Raw genomic sequence first — 23,061 nt, forward strand, 5'->3', positions numbered from 1 at the left:
TTTAGGTGTCAAAGTGTACAATTTATTGATTTCATTTTCCATATCTCTCAACTCATCGTCTCAATATCACAGCATATGTGGATGTAAATACCAGTCAGCAACACACATCACATATTTAATCCGATATTTTCACCGTGCGCTATGCTTCAACACAAACCGTTCAGTTATACGTTTGTGAAACACACTTCCTCTCCTCTGGTGCAAATATTAAAGATTAATACGCACTTTCAAACGCGTGCGGTGCTAATAAAGATGTATACAACACAGCAACTGTTGCACTCTTATCTCAACTACACACAGAAAAACAACTAGTGTTGACAAACCAACCCGTGACGTTTGTGTGTGAACTCATCTTCATTACAGCTCACATCACCAGCAAACAGTGTTATTGAGTCCATGTCCACTGAGCTGTGAGCACTTCCCCTGCAGCATGTCGAGGCACGTTCACCACCACCAGGGGGCAGTGTAGGCTTTTACAAAGCCGCCACTTCTAGAGCTCCAATCTGCTTTAAAGTCTGATTCAAAGAAATGAGGAAGAGGTTGAAAATCTGTCGAGTCTAAAAGCAGAACAGCAGCAGGACGTTAGATGCTCCGCCTTTTCTTTCTTGTTGAGCTTCACTCAAACTTGCGCAGGTGGTTGTAGAGGGACTGGACGTAGGTGAAGACGCACATGGGGTCCGGTTTACGGCCCATGATCATCATGTCCTCCACCTCGATCAGCCGGTCGCAGCCGGCCTTCACCCTGCAGACACAGACACAGGAGGCCTTTAATGCTGCGAGGATTTTAATCGTTTTACGGTTTCTTTGGCGTATTGATCAGTCAAGGAAATGGTGGAAAAATCACGATTACCTAAAGCTCAGCAGCCCTAAAATCCTAAAATCAACTGTCCAAAATGCTTAAGATATTCAATTCATCATACAGACCAGAAAAAAATAAGCAAATCCTCACATTTGAGGAGCTGGAACCGCAAAATGTTTGGTAATTCTGCTTCGAAAAATTACTTTAATAATTAGCCGATTATGTAAAACGTGTGCCGATTCATTTTGTAATTAATAATAATTCTTAACTAATCAGCTCGACATGAAGTGAGAGGTGAAACAGCCACTTCATAAATCAGTCTAAGCCGTATTCTGCATCTAATATCTTGGATAGTCTCGATGAAAGCGCAGACTTTTCCTTTAACAAACATGTTTTTAAAGGCGTTAAAGAACGACGCTATTCGTGTAATCATTCGTCCACGTTTATTGTCCTTTAAGTCTCCGCTCTGTGATCTCTTTAAGAGGTCAAATGTAAAGCTGTGAGCGTATATATGAAGGATTGATCCGGCCACCAGGAGAATAGTGGGGGGGGGGGGGGGTTTCCAGTCAAATCAGCTTAATTCTGCAGCAGCAGCGTTATCGGCCGTAGAATAACACATTGTTAAATGGAGCGGTGGTGTTTAGGCCCGGAGGTACAGTGTGTGCATGGCCTGTGTAATGTCTGATCTGTAGCAGCAGCCTGTGTCTGTCTGCGGAAACAAGAAGCCGAATCAACAAGAAAAAAAGCATGGTGGATCAGAGGTAACACACGCAGGATAATCACCAATTAAAATGTGTGTTCTGCCGTTTAAATAATGACTTTGTAGAAGGCTGTAAAACAAAAAGCACCAAAGAAATCACATAAGAGACATCCAGCCACAGTAAAGTTAAGACCTGCATTGTTGACGCAGTTTGAAGTCAATAAATACTTTAAGGCTGATTCAGCAAAAAAAAAAAAAAATCAGAAAACCATAAAACCACAATGGACTCTCTGATCACAAACAAAGTGTTGCTGCTGCTGCAGGATGAGACCGTTCAGTTAAACTGCTGGAAGTTCAGGTTACGTTGCGGCTTTGAAGGAATAGTTCATTTGTTTTGTTTCCGAGAGTGAGATGAGAATATTGATCGCTCATGTCTGCAGTACGGATAAGCTTAGCTCCCCCATCGCTCCAAGACAGCACCTCGTATTTGTACAGCAAAGATAGATAACATTTAACGGAAAACAACACAAACAAAAGGTGAAAATGAAGAGCAGATTAGTGCCAATACAACTCTGATAAGCAATACGTTCTATTCCTGAATTTCTCTGTGATATTTTCATGTTAATCACGTCAAAACAGCATTTCCTTCTATGGTAAAACACTTTTATACAGTAATACCATAGACTGTATTTAAGAAGTGGACGTATAAAGTCTTGAGTTCGGCATTTCGGCCATCTTGGCTTTTTGCAGCCAGTGAACAGGAAGTGACCATATCTGGACTGAGGAAGAGTGACGTAGAGACGCTGTATACGTCTCTGGTAGAGATCTGTCAATCACTGTGTAGCCCCGCCCTAAAGCATCCCCTGCTTTATGGTCTGTTTGACTCTAAATGGACCATAATGTACTAAATGAACATCATGCTGTATTGAAGAAGACTTGAAACTAGAGATTGAGACCATAAACTCATGTTTACAATGTTTACTGAGGTAATAAATCAAGAGAGAAGTAGAGTCATTTTCTCATAGACTTCTATACAACCAGAGGAGTCGCCCCCTGATGGACACTAGAGAGAATGCAGGACATGAGACATGAAGCATTGGCGTCACCCTTCAGAACTGGAAGTTAAACTGCATCACATCAGAAACACTTCTTTGTATTCTGATTTTGCCGTCACTCACTCTGCGGTACCAAAGGCCAGCTCAAAGTTGTGTTTGCGGTCGGCGGGCGACAGACAGTTGTAGTCGAACTCGGTGGGGAAGAAGGAGTGCACCAGAGCGCAGAAAGCCATCCCGTCGCTCCAGCTGGACGAGAAGTTCTGGAGTTCAATGTTCTGAAGAGAGAAAACAGAGAAGATTCAGTGACGATGACGACGAACTTTCTGTGTCATCTCAGAACCTTCGTGTGCTGAAAGATTGACGGAAGGTAAAAAGAACACGGCTCGTCAAACGTCATAGGGACTTCTACCCGTTCACTGCCTCGCCCTTTATTCTGATGCATAAAACAGACATTCCTTCTCCTGCTTTGTGCCTTTGAAATCATGTCATTACAATGCTTTATAGGTCTGGAGTTTCATTTGAATGAAATGCAACATGTTAAGTCATCGGATGGACATCCTTCTCCCTCTGTGTGTGAGCGTTTGCTCCCAGTTAATAAGAGTCTTGGCTTTGCCCGGCTCGGCTATAACTGAAGCCACATGGAGCTGCTGGCACAGAAAAAGGCTGCTGTGAGGGAATAAAATGGTACCGGAGTGTGACGGCGTTCTCAACCGTGACTCAAACTACCTCAACCCCTCAAAACAAACAAGCACCCCTATAATCACAGGGACCCTCACCTCCATACACCTCTACAGTTGAGAGGCGGATAATTAGCATATTAGCATGGCAGTGTGCGCTGACAGGGTTAAGTGAAAAAACAGACAGGAGTTGGGCTAATTTAAAACAGATTACTTATATTTCTCATCCCATACTGGAGATTTTACACGTTGGGACAATTTATGACAAATTGTGTAAATATTGTATTAATGCTGGCTAGCTTAAATCTTTCTGAATGTTTCCCACCTTGGCTGTAATATATAATAATGTGCTCAACATTATGGGAAACACACTTATTTCTTTCTTGTCTTACCAGTAAGAAAAAACCTGGAGCCGAGAGGCAATTAGCCTAGCTTAGCATAAGGACCTGAAGCAAACAGCTAGCCTGGCTGTCTCCAAATGTGCTAACCAACAAATCTGACGCTCGCTAAATGATATGTATCTTTTGATTTAAACTGTACGTAGAACTGTAAAAACAAAAATAAAACAAGCTAATACGTTATATTTTTTATGACACAGATTTGTATGCGTTGAAGGTAGTGAAATGATCAAGTTGTAACAAAGATGGTATCCACTTCCTGTCTCAAGTGTTTGCATAGTGTGAACGTCGTGTGGATGGATGAAAGCAGATTGGGTTATATAAGCATAATGTATTCATATTTCCTTTTGTTAACATTAGATATTATTTACACAGCTAATAGACATATTTAGCCTTACGAAATATAGTTAACCAGTGCATTAGTAGCCAGATCTGGCGACAGGGTGTTGCTGAGACAAAGAAATACATCAAAGAAGTTTATGATTTATTATCATATTTTTAAACTTTGAAGAGAGCCAGGCTAGTTGTTTCCCTCTGCGTCCAGTTGTTATGCTAAGCTAGGCTAAACCTGCGCCAGCTCCAGCTTCCTCTTCTCATCTATCGAAACAGGAAATCATTCCTGTGTACTCTGAAAATTCACATACCAAGTTTTGGTCAACATAGGCAATCCATCATTAATATCTTTCAACATCTGGCTATTTAACATTACATTATTATATCATGATAGTAAAGTTAAAAGCCTGGCTGGAATTTCAAACGCCAGCTGATGTGGTGTGTTTATGTGCTGTTTGGAAATTCTGTTATCTGTAACACAAGTTTGAGGAACATCTCATTCCCAAGTTTTGTTGCGAGAGAAGTTAAACCTAAATAACTACCAGCTGGAGGACATCTTGGAAAGGATAACGTGAGTTTATTAGCTTCTTGACTTTACGTTGCTGCTGTAAAGATCAGACATTCTAAACTTCCCCCTCAGGACATGCAACAAAATCAGTTTCCACGACATAAATGTGCAACAATAACGTGATTTTGACAATGACCTATTCCAAGCAAGTCTTTGCCAGTTAATTTTCACGCTGTAGTGAAATAAACTGATGTAATCGACTGTCTCGGAGGTAGGAAAAAGATTTAACTAGAAAATGAGCTATGATCTGCTCTGGAAAATAATCAGCAGTGATGTAATGTTTGTGCAATTTGAAGCTGAACATGCATCATCTTTATAAGCTTCAGCTTAGAACAAATGGACCAAATGTTAGAAAATATGGCTCCAAACAGGCTGAAACACATTGGATAACATTGCCGGGCAGGAATTGCGTCTGCGAAAAGTGTGCAGTTGGTAATTTACCTGGTAGCCGATGGTCTTGGAGCGGCACCACTCGAGAAGGATCTGTTTGATGCTGCTGGCGCTGGACACCCCAAAACTCTGAGACCGCTTCAGTGTGGGTTTGGAGTCCACCGGTTTGGGGCGACTGTAAATGAGCAGAAAGCACAGGCGAGGATGCATGAGAGGGTTTAAATATTCAGGGGAAACTATCCACCGTAACCGTAGCATGACGATGCATTTACCTGTTGCTGGCTTCAGAGTCCAGTCTCTCGAAGATGGATCGGCGGGCCTGAGCGCCGATGTTGCGCGGCAGAGTCTGCGACCTCACCAGCTCCCGCCTCCTCTCCACTCCCTGCCCGAAGGACCTGTCGCTGCTTACGTCAACGTCTCTGCAGGGACGGGGAGCAACAGAAAGGGTAAAATATTGGTTCTGACCCTATCTGAAAAAAAGATTTCACGAGTCACCTTCCAATCACCTGTCATGCTGCAAAAGCCCCGAGTAGGTCACAGACTTAGCCGGGGCCGAGTTCACTTTCTCTGCAAAATAACAAACAGTCATTAAATCATGTCCATGACATCGTAGTCTCAAACAGGATGCGTCTCTGAAAGCACGGCTCACCTTGAAGGCGGGGGGATCCCAGGGCTCTGATAGGTGTAGGAGTCCACGTAGAAGATACTAACAGCAATAAAGAAAAAGGAAATAGAATTGTTGTGAGTATATAATGCTGCAAAGTGGGTCACTCAACTTTAAGCCTTAATATAATTTAAACGGGGGACTTAAATAACAATCTACCCCCGTACAGTTGTCATGATTGGGGATATTAGAGACCAAAACCGTTTTTTTGTACCAGCCTGTAAACATGTTTATCTATGCTGTAAAGTTGGACATTTTAACATGATTTACCAGCACCGGAGGTTGCTGCTTTGGGAAAATCTAGCAAATGAATCCTGAAAATGACTTATGTATTGATTGCATTTTATTGCAGGTCTGAAGTTGGACATACACCCTTAAAACCCCCACAAAGCCTTACTCATGAACTGCAAACTAAGGCAAATAGTATTCTCTTATAAGAGGCTTTCACTCTCACCACACCATGAACGCAGCTTCTTAATAACTTCATAATACAAACAGAAAGTTGTCTTAACAAATTGAGGTTGAGTTAAGAAAAATCAATCACCTGGCTGAATTGGAAACTCCTCAATTGGTTGGGTCTCGTTGGTGCTAGCACCTGATTGGCCGGCAGGTGAGGCCTCAGAGACCGGGGAGGAACGAGAACTACCGGGGCTGCTGGGAGAGTCAGGGCCCTTCATTTCTGCCGTCTTGGTTGTAGCGGTGATGGGGAGGTGGGGCATCCTCATGGCGACGGGGGCTGTGTGCTCGTGGGGGAAGTCAATGGGTGGAGAGATCTTTCCGTGTACCAACTCCGAGTGTTCTGGTTGGATAATAAGATGTAAAATAATCATAATGATGATATGTTTTATGCAAACAATGGCTTTAATGACTGTGTGTATTGTAAAATGGGTCGCTCATACTAACAAACCCACAGAGAATAATCACCAGACTCTACAGTTTCTGCGTTTTATCCTTTTTTAGCTCATTGTTTTGGGTGTCCAGCCCAAAAAAACAGCCGATTTCAATAAAAAAACAGAAAAATTAGTACCTGCCCATCACCAAATGGCAGACTGACAAAGTTAGCGACTAGTTGGTGAACAAAGTGGAGCGGTGGAGACCAAAACAGAGCTAAAAGGGGACTGAATATTGGACTAGCAGTTGGACAAAAACACAATTTCAAAATGAATGCTTATGTAGCTCCTTATCTTCTGGATGTGATAAATAAGCAACCTGCTATATCAACTTTGTAAAGTAAAGCAACACAGTCTCACGGCAGTCCATAAAATAGTCATGAAATGCAATCTATTGGTTTCGTGCCGAGCGACACAAATTGTTCATTTCTTTCGTGTCGCTCGGAACAACTTCTTTTTCAGGAAGATGTTCCGCTATAAAAGGAAAGCAAAACCACTTAGCGAGGTATTAGAATTACCAAGACTTTAAACAGCAGCAGGTTACCTGTGATAGCAGCGTGTCCGTTCTCCAGGCCAGCATATGTCGGGGCAGGGTCCACCTCTATAGGCTCCTCTCGCTCAATACTCTGAAACACATGGAATCATAGTGAACATTATTGCCTTTCATTGCTTTTTAAAGGTGCGTGAAGTCAGATTTGACCTTCACTGACAACAATGGAGGCCATCAGAGCAGCGAGAGGCTTGTTTTAAAAAATCATGAATTAGCAATTGAGAAAAACTGCAATTCATGTTTTCCTTTATTTGTCTCCACGAATGTTTTTGCCGTGCTTGTATTCTATTTAGAATATGTTCTGTTCTGAATGTAAACTTTGGAATTGGATTGATGTATTGATTGATTTTACAATGTGGAGAGAAACAAATATCTCCATCAGTGTGCATCAGCAGTTGGTCTTGTTTGTTGCGTTTGGTCAATTTATTCACGTACTTCCCTCTAATAATAATAATAATAATAATAATAATAATAATAATATCGCTGAAAAATCAAACCCAGACTATCATTCGAAAAGTAAAAATGAGCTGCCTTTAAGTGAATGTATGGTCTTAAATTCTTAAATTGTTTTTATTATTATTTTTCTGCTGTTTTCTTTAATTTTACTGTCTGACAAACCTTATTTTTGTATCTATGTATAATGTTAATATGTTTAAACGGATACAAATTTAAATGAAAAAATAAAACAAGAAAAGTAAAAATGTTGAAAGTATTATAGATTGAACACAGCATTGTGTAACCGGTTCAAAGAGAAAGAGATAGTTTGAACCGTCTGTGTGCCAAACTGTGACACAATTTGGTTTTTATAAACTATTGTATAGTTTTGAAGTGTTTCATTTAGCAAAATGTCTGACGTGTTCTGCTACTTGTGTGTGTGTCGTTGTGTGAATCTTGTGTAGCGTTTTGATAAAATGAGCTTTCAAAGCCGCGTCATAAATGTGGTATTAATCAGTTGTATTGATTTATTGCCCACAGTTCTATTTGTTGTTTTCCCCTTTAATCTTGCATGAGTCGTTCATAAACCAATATGTTTGAGTCGTGCCATCAAGTTCCCAAAAAAGAAACCCAGATGTCCGCTGCTCATTAAGTCATTGCTGAACCATTTTTACTCTTTTCAGGTTTTTGGACTTTTTCCTCCAACATGTGGGCTTTTTTGAAACGACTTCAGACAAAACAAAACGAACCAACAACTACGACAAAGCCACGACACGACTCGGCACACTTCAAAGTGTCCAGATAAACCGAGCTGATTGTTGAGGGTCGTGCAAGGCTGTTCTGTTCAGTGTGTCTGCCTCTCCTCACACTGATAAGACTTGAGAAGTCTTTTGTTTTAGATCAGGCGCCGCTGTCACCGTCGGGAGAGCTGCCAAAATCTACCGCTGTGATTGCGATCAAGTTCTTTAATGTCTAACATCAGGATCTAGGGTTCACATCTCAACGTCTATTTCCCGTCTCTTTTCAAACAGCTAATCACCGTCCTGAGCTGACACTTCTATCTCGAGCTCTTAACCACGTGGTGCCGCTGACCCACATAGGTTCTGGGTCAAGCTGTCATTTTTCCATGTGGCCCTGTCGGACCGATAGACGGAGCTTAGTGCGGTGATAGTCGGGCCCTCTTTGGCACAGGTCAACAGTGCAGCGCTGATAGCTGTGCACGTTTTCACAAGGTCAGCATCGAACCACATATTTATTTATTATCTCTAGCCGACCCTGAAAGAGACTTTCGGAGAGACGTTCCGAACCCCTCGGGCAGCCATGTTGGATGAATGTCCTCAGTTCTTTGGCAAACAAACACCCCTGAACAGCTGGTTGTGTTTCAAACTTGGCTGTCACAGCGGAATTAAACAGACGAGGCTGATTTTCTTGTTTGACTGAGAACATTATTTCACCACTGATGCATCAGTTCTGTGTTTAGATAACGTCAGTGTGTTTGGAAGCAGAGAAGCAGCATCTGGTCAGCTTTTCTCTGCTGTCAGAAAAACCACAACATGAAGGGATTGAGGAGTATCTCACTATAACACAATGTTTAACCATGGTTAGCTTGAAATGCAAGAGCATCTGAAACCATTGCATGAGAGTCTATGGAGCAGAGATAGTTGTCAGGCCCTGGTTTGGAGCTGGCTGATGCTACGCTATGATTGGACAGTCTGCGTCTGAGGGGCGGGACTTAGCAAAGGGTGAATTATCCCCTCCCGACTCCCTGACAGTCAAGATGGTGGAGAATAGAACAAAAAAAGGGAATTTATTCATCTCGTATTGGGCTTAATTTTGGTGGATCATAACATTTCGGGTATGGAATTATTTCCATTTACCTCCATTGTTTTTGGTTGGAGGCACGACATGTCAGAGACGGATATCTCAAAACCTCTACATATGAAAACTATCTGCGTGGCGAGATACCGCTACAGGTTGTCCGTGGCTCACTGGGTTAAGAGGGTTGTCTGGTAACCGCAGGGTCAACGGTTCGATCCCTAATCCCTGATGTGTCATGTGTCGAAGTGTCCCTGAGCAAGACACTAAACCCCTAATGGCTCCCCGGGCACCTGTCATTGGCAGCCCACTGCTCCCTATATACAGGGATGGGTCAAATGCAGAGACAAATTTCCCCTTCCGGGATCAATATAGTATAATAAATTAAAAAAAATAAAATAATGTGCGTGAATCAACCTGTTTAGGAATTAAAGAAAGGAACTCTTTTTTTTGGCAGCCGAAAGATAAAGTCTCTAGAGAGGCAGAAACCTAAAACCACCACTGTATGCCCTCCTGTCTCACACACACACATCCAGAACAATATGCTGTTCTTCTGTGAGATTACACACTGTGCTCACTCGAGGAAATGACAGGCAGTAAATGTGTGTTTGTCTGAGCTCACCATATAGGAATGCTGGTGGTGTGTGTTAAAACAAGGCACGGAGTGTGTGTGTTGTCAAAAAATATGCATGGTAGTCAATGGCAAGAAAGAAATAATTTATGTCCCATTTGAATTATGAATTACACATTTTATGTTTGTAAATTTTAAAGATAATTTTGCAATTTAAGAAAGTCTCATTTTGTCATAGTTTTATTTAGTTTGATGTGAAACCGCTCGGTGAACTAAATCTCTCGTCTCACACAATTTACATCACCGACAACAACATGGCAGTTAGCTTGGCTTGCTAGCTAACTTAGCTACGTTCCATGCTCAAATGTACCGTTATCTTACATGATGTGTTTAATCCAACGACTCTTTTTATGAGCCGGGAAGAGAAAGAACGAGATAGACCTGTTGTTGGTGTGAGAACATCCTGGTACGAAACTCACAAGCATCGTAGCTTCAAAGAGAGACGACACTTACAACACTTTTGGTTGTGTAGTCTTTTTAATTATGTATTTTCACTTTCTTATACTGCAACAGTTTTATGACAAAATCTGACTTTCTTGATGTGTCAAATTATCTTTTAAATTGACAAACATTTTGGCGATTTTGGCATCGTCATCTTGGAATACGATCGGTGCCATGTTGGCTTTTCCGCTAACCAATGAACGGAGGTGACCATATTTGGAATGCGGAGGAGTGACGCAAGACCTGTCAATCACAGTAGCCCCACCCTAAATGATACCCTGCTTTATGGTCTGTTTGACTCTAAATGGACCATCATGTACTAAATGAACATCATGCTGTATTGAAGAAGACTTGAAACTAGAGATTGAGACCATAAACTCATGTTTACAATGTTTACTGAGGTAATAAATCAAGAGAGAAGTAGAGTCATTTTCTCATAGACTTCTATACAACCAGAGGAGTCGCCCCCTGATGGCCAGTAGAGAGAATGCAAGTTTTAAGACACTTCCGCAGTGGCTTCAATCAGCAGAACTGGAGGTTGCCGCCTGGTGAAGACTTTATGCATGAAAAGGTGAGGAAGGCACAGGAGAGCATTTGCATATTGCATGATGGGAAATGAGGCAGAGGGACGTGGTAGCGAGGGTGGAAACAGCTGGCTATCCAGCAGGAGGAGGGAGACAAATTGCAGAATGTCTGGCTTTGGGGAGGGGGGAGCTTTCCCGGCTCAATTGCTCAGATCATCAGAGGTCCACAGTGGGTCGGAGGGAGGGACCTGGGGGCGGAGAGAAACATGATAGCGGAGCTGCTGAGGTTCCTGTAAACTCTCTGGTATCTCTGGGTCTTTTTTTTTTGCTGGCAGAACACACTGGCACTTAACACTTTAACATGGCACAGTACTGACCAGAAACCTGAGGACACAAACACCAACTGATATCTGTCGGATTTACTCTGCACCCGATGGACTGATTGATTGTTTTGAGGATGATCACCTTTCATTAAATATCAGCAAGACATACTGTTGATACTTTTGCATTTCTACATCCATGCTTTATAGTTCTATCCACTGTCTTCCTGTTAGTTTATTCGCTAAATGTGTGACTTTAAGACCATTTTGTCGTGAGATGAACGGAATAATAAAAACATAATTTCTCCCTTTTTCTTACTCAATAAGAACAGGACCAACTGATACAGAACACGAGCTATCTATGGTGTTATATCGTAGCCGGGAAGCGCTCAAGTGTAATGATCTCACAGAGGTCAATACTGCCGCTAGCAGCTGCTACACAGCAAATATTTATACATTGGGTAGGTGTGGATATATAAGTCCTCACCAGCTATGAAAACCTGTGTAAAGACACTTTACAGCTGCTCCATAGTGACTGAAATTGTGCACTCTTACACAACTAGGCCAATGTTTCAAATTTTCCAGGTTACACAACGTCTATGTAGCCGTAGCTTTAGCATAGTTTAGACAAAAAACATAAAGGGAATATCACGTGTCAATTCCAGCTTCTTTGGTGACCCGAAGACACTCAAAGTGAAATGTATTGTTTGCTCCATGACCTTTTGACCCAGGCATGAAGAGGATTTCCCAGACAAGCTGAATGGCGAGCATGCTAGCAGCGTGGCTTCAGGAATAGCAAGGTGGGAGTGAGATATCTTGACAAACTTTGGATGAATCGCAATGAAATTTGATTGAGACGTTCATATTCCCATATTAACTAATGCCATTCCCATCCGTCTAAGTTTTACTTTGTGTCAGTATTAAGTTCGTGATTGAAAACTATGACTGAATGTGTTCGTCAACAACCATTTTTTCCATGACGAGAAGAAACAATGACGAGACGTCATCAAACACCAACTGTGAGTATATAAAAAGAAAGACATGACTAAAATGTAGTTTAAAAATGCTTTTTTACTTCTTTTTTTTTAACCAAAATGTCTCTTTATTTTCCTTGACAAAATATTGGAGACCAATTTTTATACTTACATTTTTTTAATTTGTGCATTATCAGGACAAAAGCAACAGCACACAATGAGCTTAGGCAGGAAGACTCGGAGTAATGTACTTAAGTTAAAGGTAACAAACGTTAGCATGCTAACTCTATAGGTGCAGATGTAGGTAAAAAACATATTTGTGTGTTATCATTGTTGTTGTGAGCATGTTAGTTAGCATTTAGCCCTGTTTTGTCATACAGCCTCATTCATAGCTTTACTTGTGGGTTGTTAATGGATTTGGACACAGAAATGCTTGCTAGATAGGACACTTAAAAATGTGATCAGTAGTATTTTTTTCCCCATGATAGTCCCTAAAAATGACACACCAAGGGTCAGAGTATCCTTGTATATTAGGAATCAAATTTAAAGATATCATCACATCAACCCATCAGATTCATTAACTGTTATCACTCAGTACACTACAAGTCACGTTTCTCTTTATTGGCAGACACGTTTATTAGAGTGTTGCTGCCTACCGATAAGTTTCTAAAAGTAGAAACCATCATACGAAGATGACACTAAAATAGACTGTCTTGACCTGTGAACTGTGTGGGGGACACTGGTTGGACATACAGGAGTGTGTATTTACATTTAACTTCATCCCAATTTGTCCCTGACTTCAATAAAGTAAATCAGATAAAGCTGATTGACCAGTTGTTTAGTCACCCTCTTACTGCATGACATGGAAGAGGAGCTGCCCATGAATGTACCGGTAACGTAGGCCTATAAACAATCCGATTCATAACAGACTCATACCGGGGTGACAGAAGTGTAAGCAGACGAAAGCTCCCCGTTGCTTTCCTCAGGGAACAACAAATCCCTTACTCCCTGAGAGTGCGTCATTGCATCATGAGTGGGGAAAATGTTTGGACAAAACGAGTGAGACAGAGCAGGAATGTGGAGAGGCATTAGAGCAGGGACAAGAGGAGGAAGAAGATGATGAAGAGGCAGCTGAGGAAGGAGAAGAAAGAGTTTGATTATACTTTGCTATGTTTTTGCTATCTTTACTGGGTATCTCACCCTGTACTTTATGTGTACTTTATGCGTTATGTCTTATTTGCCAAAATCAAATTCTGGCAATATGTCCACTGGCAAGAAATGACCCTCACCAAACAGGAAAAATTAACAAAAAATGTGCCCTAACCAGCTGTAGCTAACTTTCCATGAGGAGTAAAACACAAAAAAATGTGAAATGTGGCTGCCAACTTGTATTGGTAATGTATTATTGAGTTTGGTTGTACTCTGCCAACAGTTAGCTTCAAGCTAACGTAAGTACAACAAATCAAATGGCGACATTTATGTTTAATAATTATAGATGTTGCCTCACATTTTGTCCTGATACATTATAATGTATTGTAGCCTGAATTCTATAAGTGAGAGTTTCCATACTAAAACTAAAGATCCCCACTTTTCTTACAGTGTTAACTCAGTGGATGTTAGCCACAACATTAGATGTTTGCTTTGGGACAACGTGCCCGGAGAAACCCGTCTATTCAAACAGGAGGAGGTATGAGGGTGCTGCTGGGTGAGCGTCCTGTGTTTAGGCAGAGGATATTGTTAAGCTGTCAGAGGCGTCTTCATCACTGACACTTTAATAAAGACTTTGCAGGGGTGGGAGGTGAGGTGTGGACGGGACAACTCGGCTGCTGGAGGGTGAAAATTTGACAAGGGTACACTTTAGACTGCTGGGAAACACACAGTATCAGAACGGTCACACACACTGTTGTGTTGGCTTTGTACTGCATGTTGAATTTGGAGTGAAACACTATGAGATTAAAGTGCCAACTCTCAGCTTTAAATACATGGTGTTTATCAAGTTTTTACTGCAGCTTTCACTCACATTAATAATATATAATATCTTACTATACTAAAATATTTGAGCTTACGGTGTGCGTCTTTGCAACTGCATTAACGCTCAACTAGTCATGGTAAAAAAAAAAAAAGAAAAACTACTTTTATTTTATTTTGTTGGTTGGATGGATATGTTTCAACCGCAGGTGGTCTTCCTCAGATAAAAGTAAAGAACACACCTGTATTTATTTGGAAAGAGTGGTATCATTCTTCTGAACTGAAAGCACCAAGCACGGAGTTCTGTTAGCGAAATTAGCAAATCTTTAAAAAAATATATTTTGTGGGTAGGCCTACTTATGAATGCTTGTACGTGGACTATAGTGGATTTCTGCCTGAGGAAATATATGTTTGACGGGAGATGGTTCAGCATCTTTGGACATAGCTAGCTTGCTGCCAAACGGGGGAACGTCTTATCAATATTGTACGAAAAACACTGCGACAACTACAACAATCTACCTCAAAACTGAATAAAAGACAATATATGGCTTGAGATCGCCCATAAATTATATGTTGGTCAAGGAATGGGGATAGCCACAAGAGCTAGCGTTAGCATCAAATTTGGGGTCAAATTAGTTTATGTATTGTGTAGTTAACGTAAGCCCATTGGACATTCTCTGTCTTGATAGGTTTTGTTGTGTGGAGTGGACACAGGTGATGTTTAGGAGTAAACTCATTGAGCCCCATTCACGAAACATGAGTAATATAACAGCCAACTGCTAGCTAGTTAGCTTGGTCTAAACAACAGGGGGAAACAGCTCACCTGGCTCTGTACGAAGGTACACCAAACATTTTTTACTTTTAATATCCGGTTTGTCATACGGAAATTTGCATGTAGATTTTCCGCATTTTCAGATTGCACTGCGGAAATGACTTCAAACTTTGTGCAAAAAAGCAGATGTCTATTCTCTTAACATGAACTTAAGTCATTATTTATAGACTGTATTTAAAAATCTGTTGCAAATCTTTGCATTTCCATAATGCTATGATAATTCTGTTCTGCTGCCATCTTGCTTGTTTTCGGAACATTTCACCTTCAGTCTGGATTTTACACATAGAGACACACCAACGGTTCCTAACTTTTGAACTCATTTAATTTGCGAAACAAAACACAAAGATTGCCATCGAGACCCCGCATGAGCACGAAGAAGCCTTTGCGTTGACAGCAATGAGCTGAATGAGTGAGGTGACAGGCTTACAGTATGCTACACATTTTGAATTATCACAAAGCTTGTGAACTGCCATTCATCACTGTCAACTACAATAAAAGACTGACAGCCAAAGACTTGGCATTTTAATGAAGGATGGATAAAAAAAAAAGAAGCACGGCAGCAGTATAAAGCAAATGTAACATATGGAGCAAGAAGCATGCTGGTGTTCTACTGTAAAGACATCAGCTGGGTTCATCTCAGCTTTCAGGGGAAACACTTATTGACAAGGAACTCCTGCTCTGTAATTTCCTCCAGGGATCAGAGGAATCCTCTAGGAGGAAGAAAGACACCTGTTCTTCAAATACATTCAAGCAGCCTGCAATTTCTCTGCTAGAAAAGTCGCATGGAATACCACTTTGGGTTGAGAGTGGAAAATATGCCGAGCCTTTGAACTGAGAGGATATAAAAATCCTCATTGCAGGTGAGAGCAACTGTGCAGAGAAAGGTTCTCTTCATAAAAAGTGCTGCTGAATGCAGGTTACAGTCTAAAAAAAAAGATGTTGTGCTTGATTCTCCGCTAACTGCATCTGGAAACCAAGAGTGTAGTTGTGCTTTTATTTATTTAACAGACCATTAGCACAAAAACTAACCCAGTGACGTTAGCACAAAAACTAACCCAGTACTGTTAGCAAAAGGGCTAACCCAGTGATGTTAGCAAAAGGGCTAACACAGTGACGTTAGCACATAAACTAACCCAGTAACATTAGCACAAAGGCTAACCCAGTATCGCTAGCATTAAGTCTAACCCAGGTGCACATAGCAAACGGAGTAATGTTAGCATAAAGGCTATTAATAAAAATTCAAAACGGTGTCAAACTGTATCAAAAAACAGAACACCGCAATGCTCAAGTGTATTGATATTTTTTTTTAATTCCTGGCCGGAGAATTTGGACACTTCATGATCTTTCCTTTAGTTCTACCATTTATGCAGCACTACCTGGCAAAATCTCAAATAAGTCTATTTAGATTTTTGAGCTGTGGGGGAAAATATCATTTTTCACTCTTGTACTCCCTCCTCTAGCTCCAACATATGGCAACAATAGAGAGAGACTCCCCCTGTCCTGCCTGTCCTCCTCCCGTCCTCCTCTACTCATCTTGTTCCTGGCAGTGAGACAGAGGAGTTGGTTAGGAAGAGGCGGTGGAGTCTAACCTGCTGACCTCTGGTAGGTGAGAGGTCCTAACACAGACAAGTCTGTATCACCTCTTGCTTCACTCCCATTTCTATAGAAAAGCTGACACTGGACAGGTGATTCATGTGTCCACGATTGACCGTTTTGTATTTACTTTGATCTTCTCCATTCGGTCAATTAAAGTTAATCAATATGTCTGTTTCCAATATGGGCAGATCGCCTCTGTCTGTGTTTGTGTGTAAAAGTTAACTTGTATGAGGCACTAGTTCTGTGGTGTTGGGCAGGTTTAGTGTGTTTGGTAACAAATAGTACATTCATTCATCATTTCGGCACTACATGTAGTTATTCAACATATCCTCATACTGCGTTTCATATATCTTATGAAAAGTGTTTTTGTGTGTTTTCCTACAACAGTCTAGCAACACTTGTCAATTTATGCTTGTTACATACAGTACATACAGTCTTTTCAAAATAAACTTCCGTCTTCACAGGAAACAACTTGGTTAGGTTTAGGCAACAGAAAAACGTAGTTAGGTTTAGGAAAAGCTTGGTTACGATTAGGAAATAAAACCCCTTAGTTAGATTAAGGAAAAGATCGTGGTTTGGGTTAAAATAACTACATAAGTGGGACTTCAGTTAAGGAAGCTACGTGACGAATAAATCAATGTTGATTTCTCGTTACACACGGGGCTTGATCAACAGTCTCCTGGGTGAAAGACAGGTCCGCCTTGTGTGACTTTGTACGGTCTTTATTCTTCATTATCAATGATCACATGGATTACACACCATTTAATTTTGTTGGATATCTACAAATTAAAGTGCATTCATTTAATACAGGTATAGCTACTTATGCTGTATGATAACTTTTTTTTTCTTCTCATCCTCATTCAAATATTTCCACATAACATTTTGTATTGTTGAACTTGCCAGCTGTGTCTCATTTAAACATTTACCATTTTCCATATTGTTATTTAATACTCAGTTTATGCTGTCATTGTAGCCGCTGCCATTTCCCTGCAGGGCTCCTTCAAAGTTTCATCTTGTGGAAACATCTGCGTCATCATCCAACCTCTGGAGAGTTTACATTTTCATCCTCATGCTGATTGACAGGAAGATAAATTAACTCTAGGTCATGTTCCTACTTCTGCTGAGCCCCACCAATATGCCCAAAGTCGTAGTTATACCTGGGGTCACCCTCCCCCGTGGTGGGAGACTTAATGTCTGACAAAACCTGAAAACTCCCGGGAACTCCTTCTCTCTCACCCGTGACCCCCGCACCGTGTCACCCAACCTCTTAAAAAACAATCTTCCTTAAAGTGCCTTCTGGGCATTATTCCCAAAAAAACACTGGAAGTGAGTGCAGCTAAATGACATTGTAAAGTACTCCCAAGAGCCAACCTTAAAAAATCTACTTCTAAAGTCCACTTCCAGTCAGGCTTACTGGTTCCATCGAGGGGGCGAGCTCTCCCACCGGCCAGTCAGTTATTAACCTGTTTCCACAGAGATGATGACGGGAACACGGCCTATTGTCTGGAAGTCATTAAGAGAGCCAGGGGTAGCCAGGGGAGTGGCCGCATACCTCTGTTAAACCCCCAGCATGTGTACGCACACACACACACTAACTTCAACTGTGCCCTGCTTTCAGTTTCTTTCTTCTATATCGTATATATATTGTTTTCTACTTCTTACTAAAAGCATCAGAAGAAGCACTCAAAATGGTCTTAATAAGTGAGTTTTTATTGCCAAACCACTCATGCAAATTAATAACAATGGTGTAGTGAAATGATATTTGGTAAAATGATAAATCAGGTTTAAAAGCAAGTTTTTATTTGCAATTTTAGCAAATATTGAGTGTTTTGGAGCTCTGTTTTCCGTCTCTTGCATGGCTGTATTAATAGACACTTTGGGGGGGGGGTTTGGTGCCAGGAATCCAGCCTTAAAACGTAGCCGAGCTCTGAGGAGGAGGTTGGGGGAGGGGTAAAAAGGGTGAGGAAGGGGCCACAGAGAGGCAGGGAAGAGTGCATGGATGGATGGATGGATGGATGGGTGGGTGCTGCTAGGATTTGAGTACAAACAGAGGGCCAGAAGTTGTATGTCAACACTATCAGAGCTGGCTCAGCCTGGAGAGTCTCCACGGACAAGCGTGTAAATGTCAAATGTCTTTGTCATGGAGATAAACAACACTACACCATATGATCTCTACTCTGCAGTGAAACCCTGACTGAAACACACTCTTACTCATTAAGCTATCTGTAAAAGGTTAAAGTTACTGCATGTGAGGAACTTTAAACTGTTCCTGAACCAGTCTCAGTGTAGTCCTGATCCTCTATCAGACCTCCATCAGTAAAGAGACCATCAGAGAGAAGATGGTCTGTTTCTATAGAGTTATTCTTAATGCTCGTCATCGGAGCCACCGGGTCGGATTCTGGTGAAACCAGATGACATCATGCAGGTTCACCAGAAACTCCTTCAACTCAGACTCCAGCAGAGACCGGTCCACCGTGGACAGACCCAGATCCGGCTTTACCCGCAGCCTTGGACCTGCAGTCTGGAGCTTCGGAGGGAGGAGGAGAGCTTAGCTCCCGGCAGCAGCAGCAGCGTCTCCTCCTCCTCCTCCTCCAGGAGCAGAGCTTCTCCTCTCTGAGAGCCAACACTTACACCACGGTGCTGGAGACCCAGGACGTATTGCTGGACCCGCTGGAGGGAAGGGAGGCACGGGAGAACCAGGACTGAGAGGGGCAGACTGTCAGACCCTGCCGCAGTAAAATGAGAGGTTTTCTAAAGGGAGTCTGGTGCTCAGAAACACTACCACTTTAGTCCACAGGGAATGTGAAAATCCTAACAAAATGAAAGTTCCTCGTAGTAGCTTTAAAGACATAAAGTTACTTGAAAATTAAACAAGGCAAATTCCTTTTAATTTACCAGAGTCATATGAGGCAGTTAAATGACTCATTTCCACTCAAACTATACAACTAGCTTCACTAAAGCATTAAAAACGTTTCTGCAGTATATAATTTATTGGAAGAATTCCATCTAAAGCTCAATATTATATACCATCAATGTTTGCAGAAGCACAAGTCATTCTTACACAACACATTCCTGATGGTACGACTGGAGTGTAACGGTAGTTCAGGCAGAACATTAAAGTCACGCTTGATTTAGCTGATTGACATTATACGTTTCATTCTTGTTTCACCACTCATTCATCAGCTGACTAGGAACATTCAATCATATTCAAGTATAGGTGTGCAGCGCTGCCTTTACAACCTGCATTAAAAGTGTACAAAACAGGTTTGTGCACCAAGCATATCATTGCAGTTTCACCTTTTCTGTAACTTAATGCTACAGGAAGGTCTGTGAATGTAAACGTGTGCAGCAGCAGCAGCCAATAATCACAGTTTGGACTGGGATCAGTAGATTTTAGTACAATCTATCCATCAGACTGTTCTCAGACTGTGACTAAACTAACGCTGTAGTGGTCTGACGCTTGACTGAGTAGGAACAGATAGCATCGAGGTGAAGTTGTGTAATGTTAGTGGGAGATGGAGATAATGGGTGCACAGGAGGGGATGGAGGGAGGCAAAGTACAGCTTGTTGGAATTTGTACCAACTCACAGGATGTTCTCATACAGCGTTCGTAGCGATGCCTACGAGAATTAATGTGCTGCAATTCGTAGGCATCTAAATCAATTGGTATGTAATCCACGTAATCATGAAGCAGACAATATAACGACCGCAAAAACCCACACAGGGCGGGCGAGAGTGGAGGTCAATGGGTCAAAACAAAAACCCTTTCACCCAAGAGACCGTTGTTCATGCCCCATGTAATGCCTCTTAGTTAACTTAACAAAAAACACAATATTTTCCAAAACCTAACTAAATATTTTCACGATCTTTTCCTGAACCAAACTGAGTATTTCACGATCTTTTCTGAAACTTAACTAAGTATTTCACGATCTTTTCCTAAACTTAACTAAGTATTTCACAATCTTCCTGAACCTAACAATATTTTACGATCTTTTTTTAAACCTAATGAAGTAGTTTTGTTGCCTAAACCAAGTTGTGTCCCGTAAAGACGGAAGTTTATTTTGAAAAGACTGTATTCACGTAACGAGCAGAAATTCACAAGTGTTGCTGGACTTTTGTAGGAAAACACTACAAATGAGGAGTAACTTTTCATAAATTATCATACGAACTGTTGCATAAAGATTAGTTGACTCACAAACACATATATCACCATTCACTTAACTTGCTGGTTCCTCTGTAGGACTGAATCAGACCATCCATTAGTAGCCTTAATGTGTAAGACCTGAGTCTTACACATTAAGGCTACTACTTGATTGTCATAGTTTGGTATAATTGTTTAAAAAAATGAGACAAAGGTGGAGACAATGGGGAGCTTCTGTCTCACAGCCGTGGTGTTATGCGTACAGATGTTTCTGAAAATTAAAACCACATTTCCTATAAATCCTGTTGCTTCCTGCTATACCGGAGATTGTTTTTATGCCAGCCACCACCGACCAAAATGCCTGCTCAGTTTGTACCACACTGACGACAGTAGGAAAACCTCAAGAAACGTGCACAGTAACGATTTACCGATGTTGAATTGCTGCATGTAACACCTTTAAGTGGAAACTCGTGCGACATCTATACAGCCTGTACTTTGAGCCCATATGAGGACAACACATCCACAACTGCCCCAAAACTCAACTTTTCCATCTCAAGAAAAAGCACCTCTTTCACAACGAGTGATGCAAGTGATGTATGGAGCCATAAATCAAGTGCACCCAAGTCTCTGTGCATTGATAGGAAATAGTAGATAACCCTCTGACTTGACCGCGCTAATCGGATCTGTTCATCTGCTAATGGACACAAACATGCGGAGAAAGAGGAATGTGTTATTCTCTGCAGTAGTGGAGCGGTACACGAGTGGTTTGGAAAGGTATTTGTAGGTATGTGTGTGTGTTTCTGTGCCAGAAAATGATAAAAATGAAGAAATGTTCCAGTAATTATTTTAATCCGGTGAACCTCTGATACGGTGAAGCTTGTAACTGATACTACATTTCTTGTCTATGGAATTCTAAGGAAAAACATTATAGGTATAATACTGTTTCCCACAAACAAAAATCTTAAAGTAGCAATCAATTTTCATAAGACTAAAGGACTCACAAGAGAGATTAAAACAAGAATGGGTCAAAATCGAAGCAGCGGAGGTACTATGTCTCTTGTTTGCACTATACTCTATGCTGCTGTAATCCTGTATATTTCCCCGCTGTGGGACTAATAATGGATTATTTTATTTTAGCTCTTATCCTGACTCTTCGTCCCTCGTGTCCCTCGAGTGCCAAGCTCCAAAAACACTGGATCCTACATTTCCCATAATGCAGCTCAATGGATTGGTCAAACTCAACATCTCAGTTTGTGCCACAGGCTTTTTACAGAGATGCTAAGTCCCGCCCCTTTCAGTGTCCCGCATATATGGGACCTTATTTCAGAAAACATTCGTACGGTAGTCAACGGCGAGAGACAAATTATGATCCCGTTTGATTTGTACCATGAATTAGATGTATGAGGTTTGTCAATTTATTTTGGGTGTAGCCTTTTTAATTACTTATATGTCATTAGTTTTATGACAAAATGAGACTCTTGATGAGCAAAATTATCTTTTAAATTAACAAACATCATACGTGGCACAATTCAAATGAGATCAAATAATAATTTGTCTCTCTTTTTACTTTTTTCTGAAATAAGGTCCCATGGTGGTCAACCAGAACGGGGCGGGACTTTGCCTCTCTTTCATAAATATGTCATCTCCGAGTCCAAGCTGAGATAACCCTGATGACATCACTGTGACATCATTGAGGTTATTTTCTCTAGGCTTGACAAAGACGACATTTTTCAGCTGTTTTCACAGTATGAGAGTGGTGCTGACCATGAGATGCACTTAATAGCTTCTTCCAGAGCTTTCAACCACAAGATATCTCCAGCCACACATGACCACCTATCACATATTTATTGTAATATATTTTCTATTTCTATTATTAAGATCGGACTTTCAAGCTCAATATCTGAACTCAAACTTATCAAAACACTTTTAATTTTTGAAAATAAAAGTGTCAGCCTCTGGTGGACAAGGGTGAGAGATGGAGAGGAGGAGAGGAATGAGTCAGAGAGGAGGGTTGATTGTGTAATCCCTCACTCAATGTATTCCCAATAAAGCTCAAGAACCATACAATGGCCCATTGAGGCGGCTGCCTTGGCCACTGTGATTGGCAACAGCGGTGTTGTCTGCTGACGTGTGTGTGTGTGTGTGTGTGTGAGAAGGGAGAAACAGAGGAGGAAGAGGAGACATTGTTGAGGAGGTTTGGTCTTTGTCCTAATCCTAATCTTGACTAATTCCTGTTGCCCAGAACCATTACAGGATAGAAAAGAGTCGCACAGCTGCCTCTTTACAGACCTCAAAAACCTTCCAGATGGGAAGCACACACACACACACACACACACACACACACACACACACACACACAC

At 41.3% G+C, this 23,061-nt stretch overlaps 1 protein-coding gene across 1 annotated transcript in view; it reads right to left on the minus strand.

Moving 5' to 3' along the window:
- Positions 1 to 6: 6 nt before the first annotated feature.
- Positions 7 to 23,061, minus strand: part of smtnl (smoothelin, like) — a 27,043-nt gene continuing 3,988 nt past the window's right edge. Inside the window, exons 3-10 of the mRNA XM_031877790.1 lie at positions 7,019 to 7,100; positions 6,129 to 6,383; positions 5,570 to 5,626; positions 5,427 to 5,487; positions 5,193 to 5,339; positions 4,972 to 5,095; positions 2,678 to 2,829; positions 7 to 742 (exon numbers count right to left, since the gene is read on the minus strand). Of these exons, the coding sequence (XP_031733650.1) occupies positions 616 to 742; positions 2,678 to 2,829; positions 4,972 to 5,095; positions 5,193 to 5,339; positions 5,427 to 5,487; positions 5,570 to 5,626; positions 6,129 to 6,383; positions 7,019 to 7,100 (1,005 nt within the window). The 3' untranslated portion in view covers positions 7 to 615. The remainder of the gene's footprint in view (positions 743 to 2,677; positions 2,830 to 4,971; positions 5,096 to 5,192; positions 5,340 to 5,426; positions 5,488 to 5,569; positions 5,627 to 6,128; positions 6,384 to 7,018; positions 7,101 to 23,061) is intronic.

The sequence above is a fragment of the Anarrhichthys ocellatus genome, unplaced genomic scaffold (genome assembly GCF_004355925.1).
Source record: "Anarrhichthys ocellatus isolate YVR2014 unplaced genomic scaffold, GSC_Weel_1.0 scaffold149, whole genome shotgun sequence".
In the NCBI taxonomy this organism is placed as follows: domain Eukaryota; kingdom Metazoa; phylum Chordata; class Actinopteri; order Perciformes; family Anarhichadidae; genus Anarrhichthys; species Anarrhichthys ocellatus.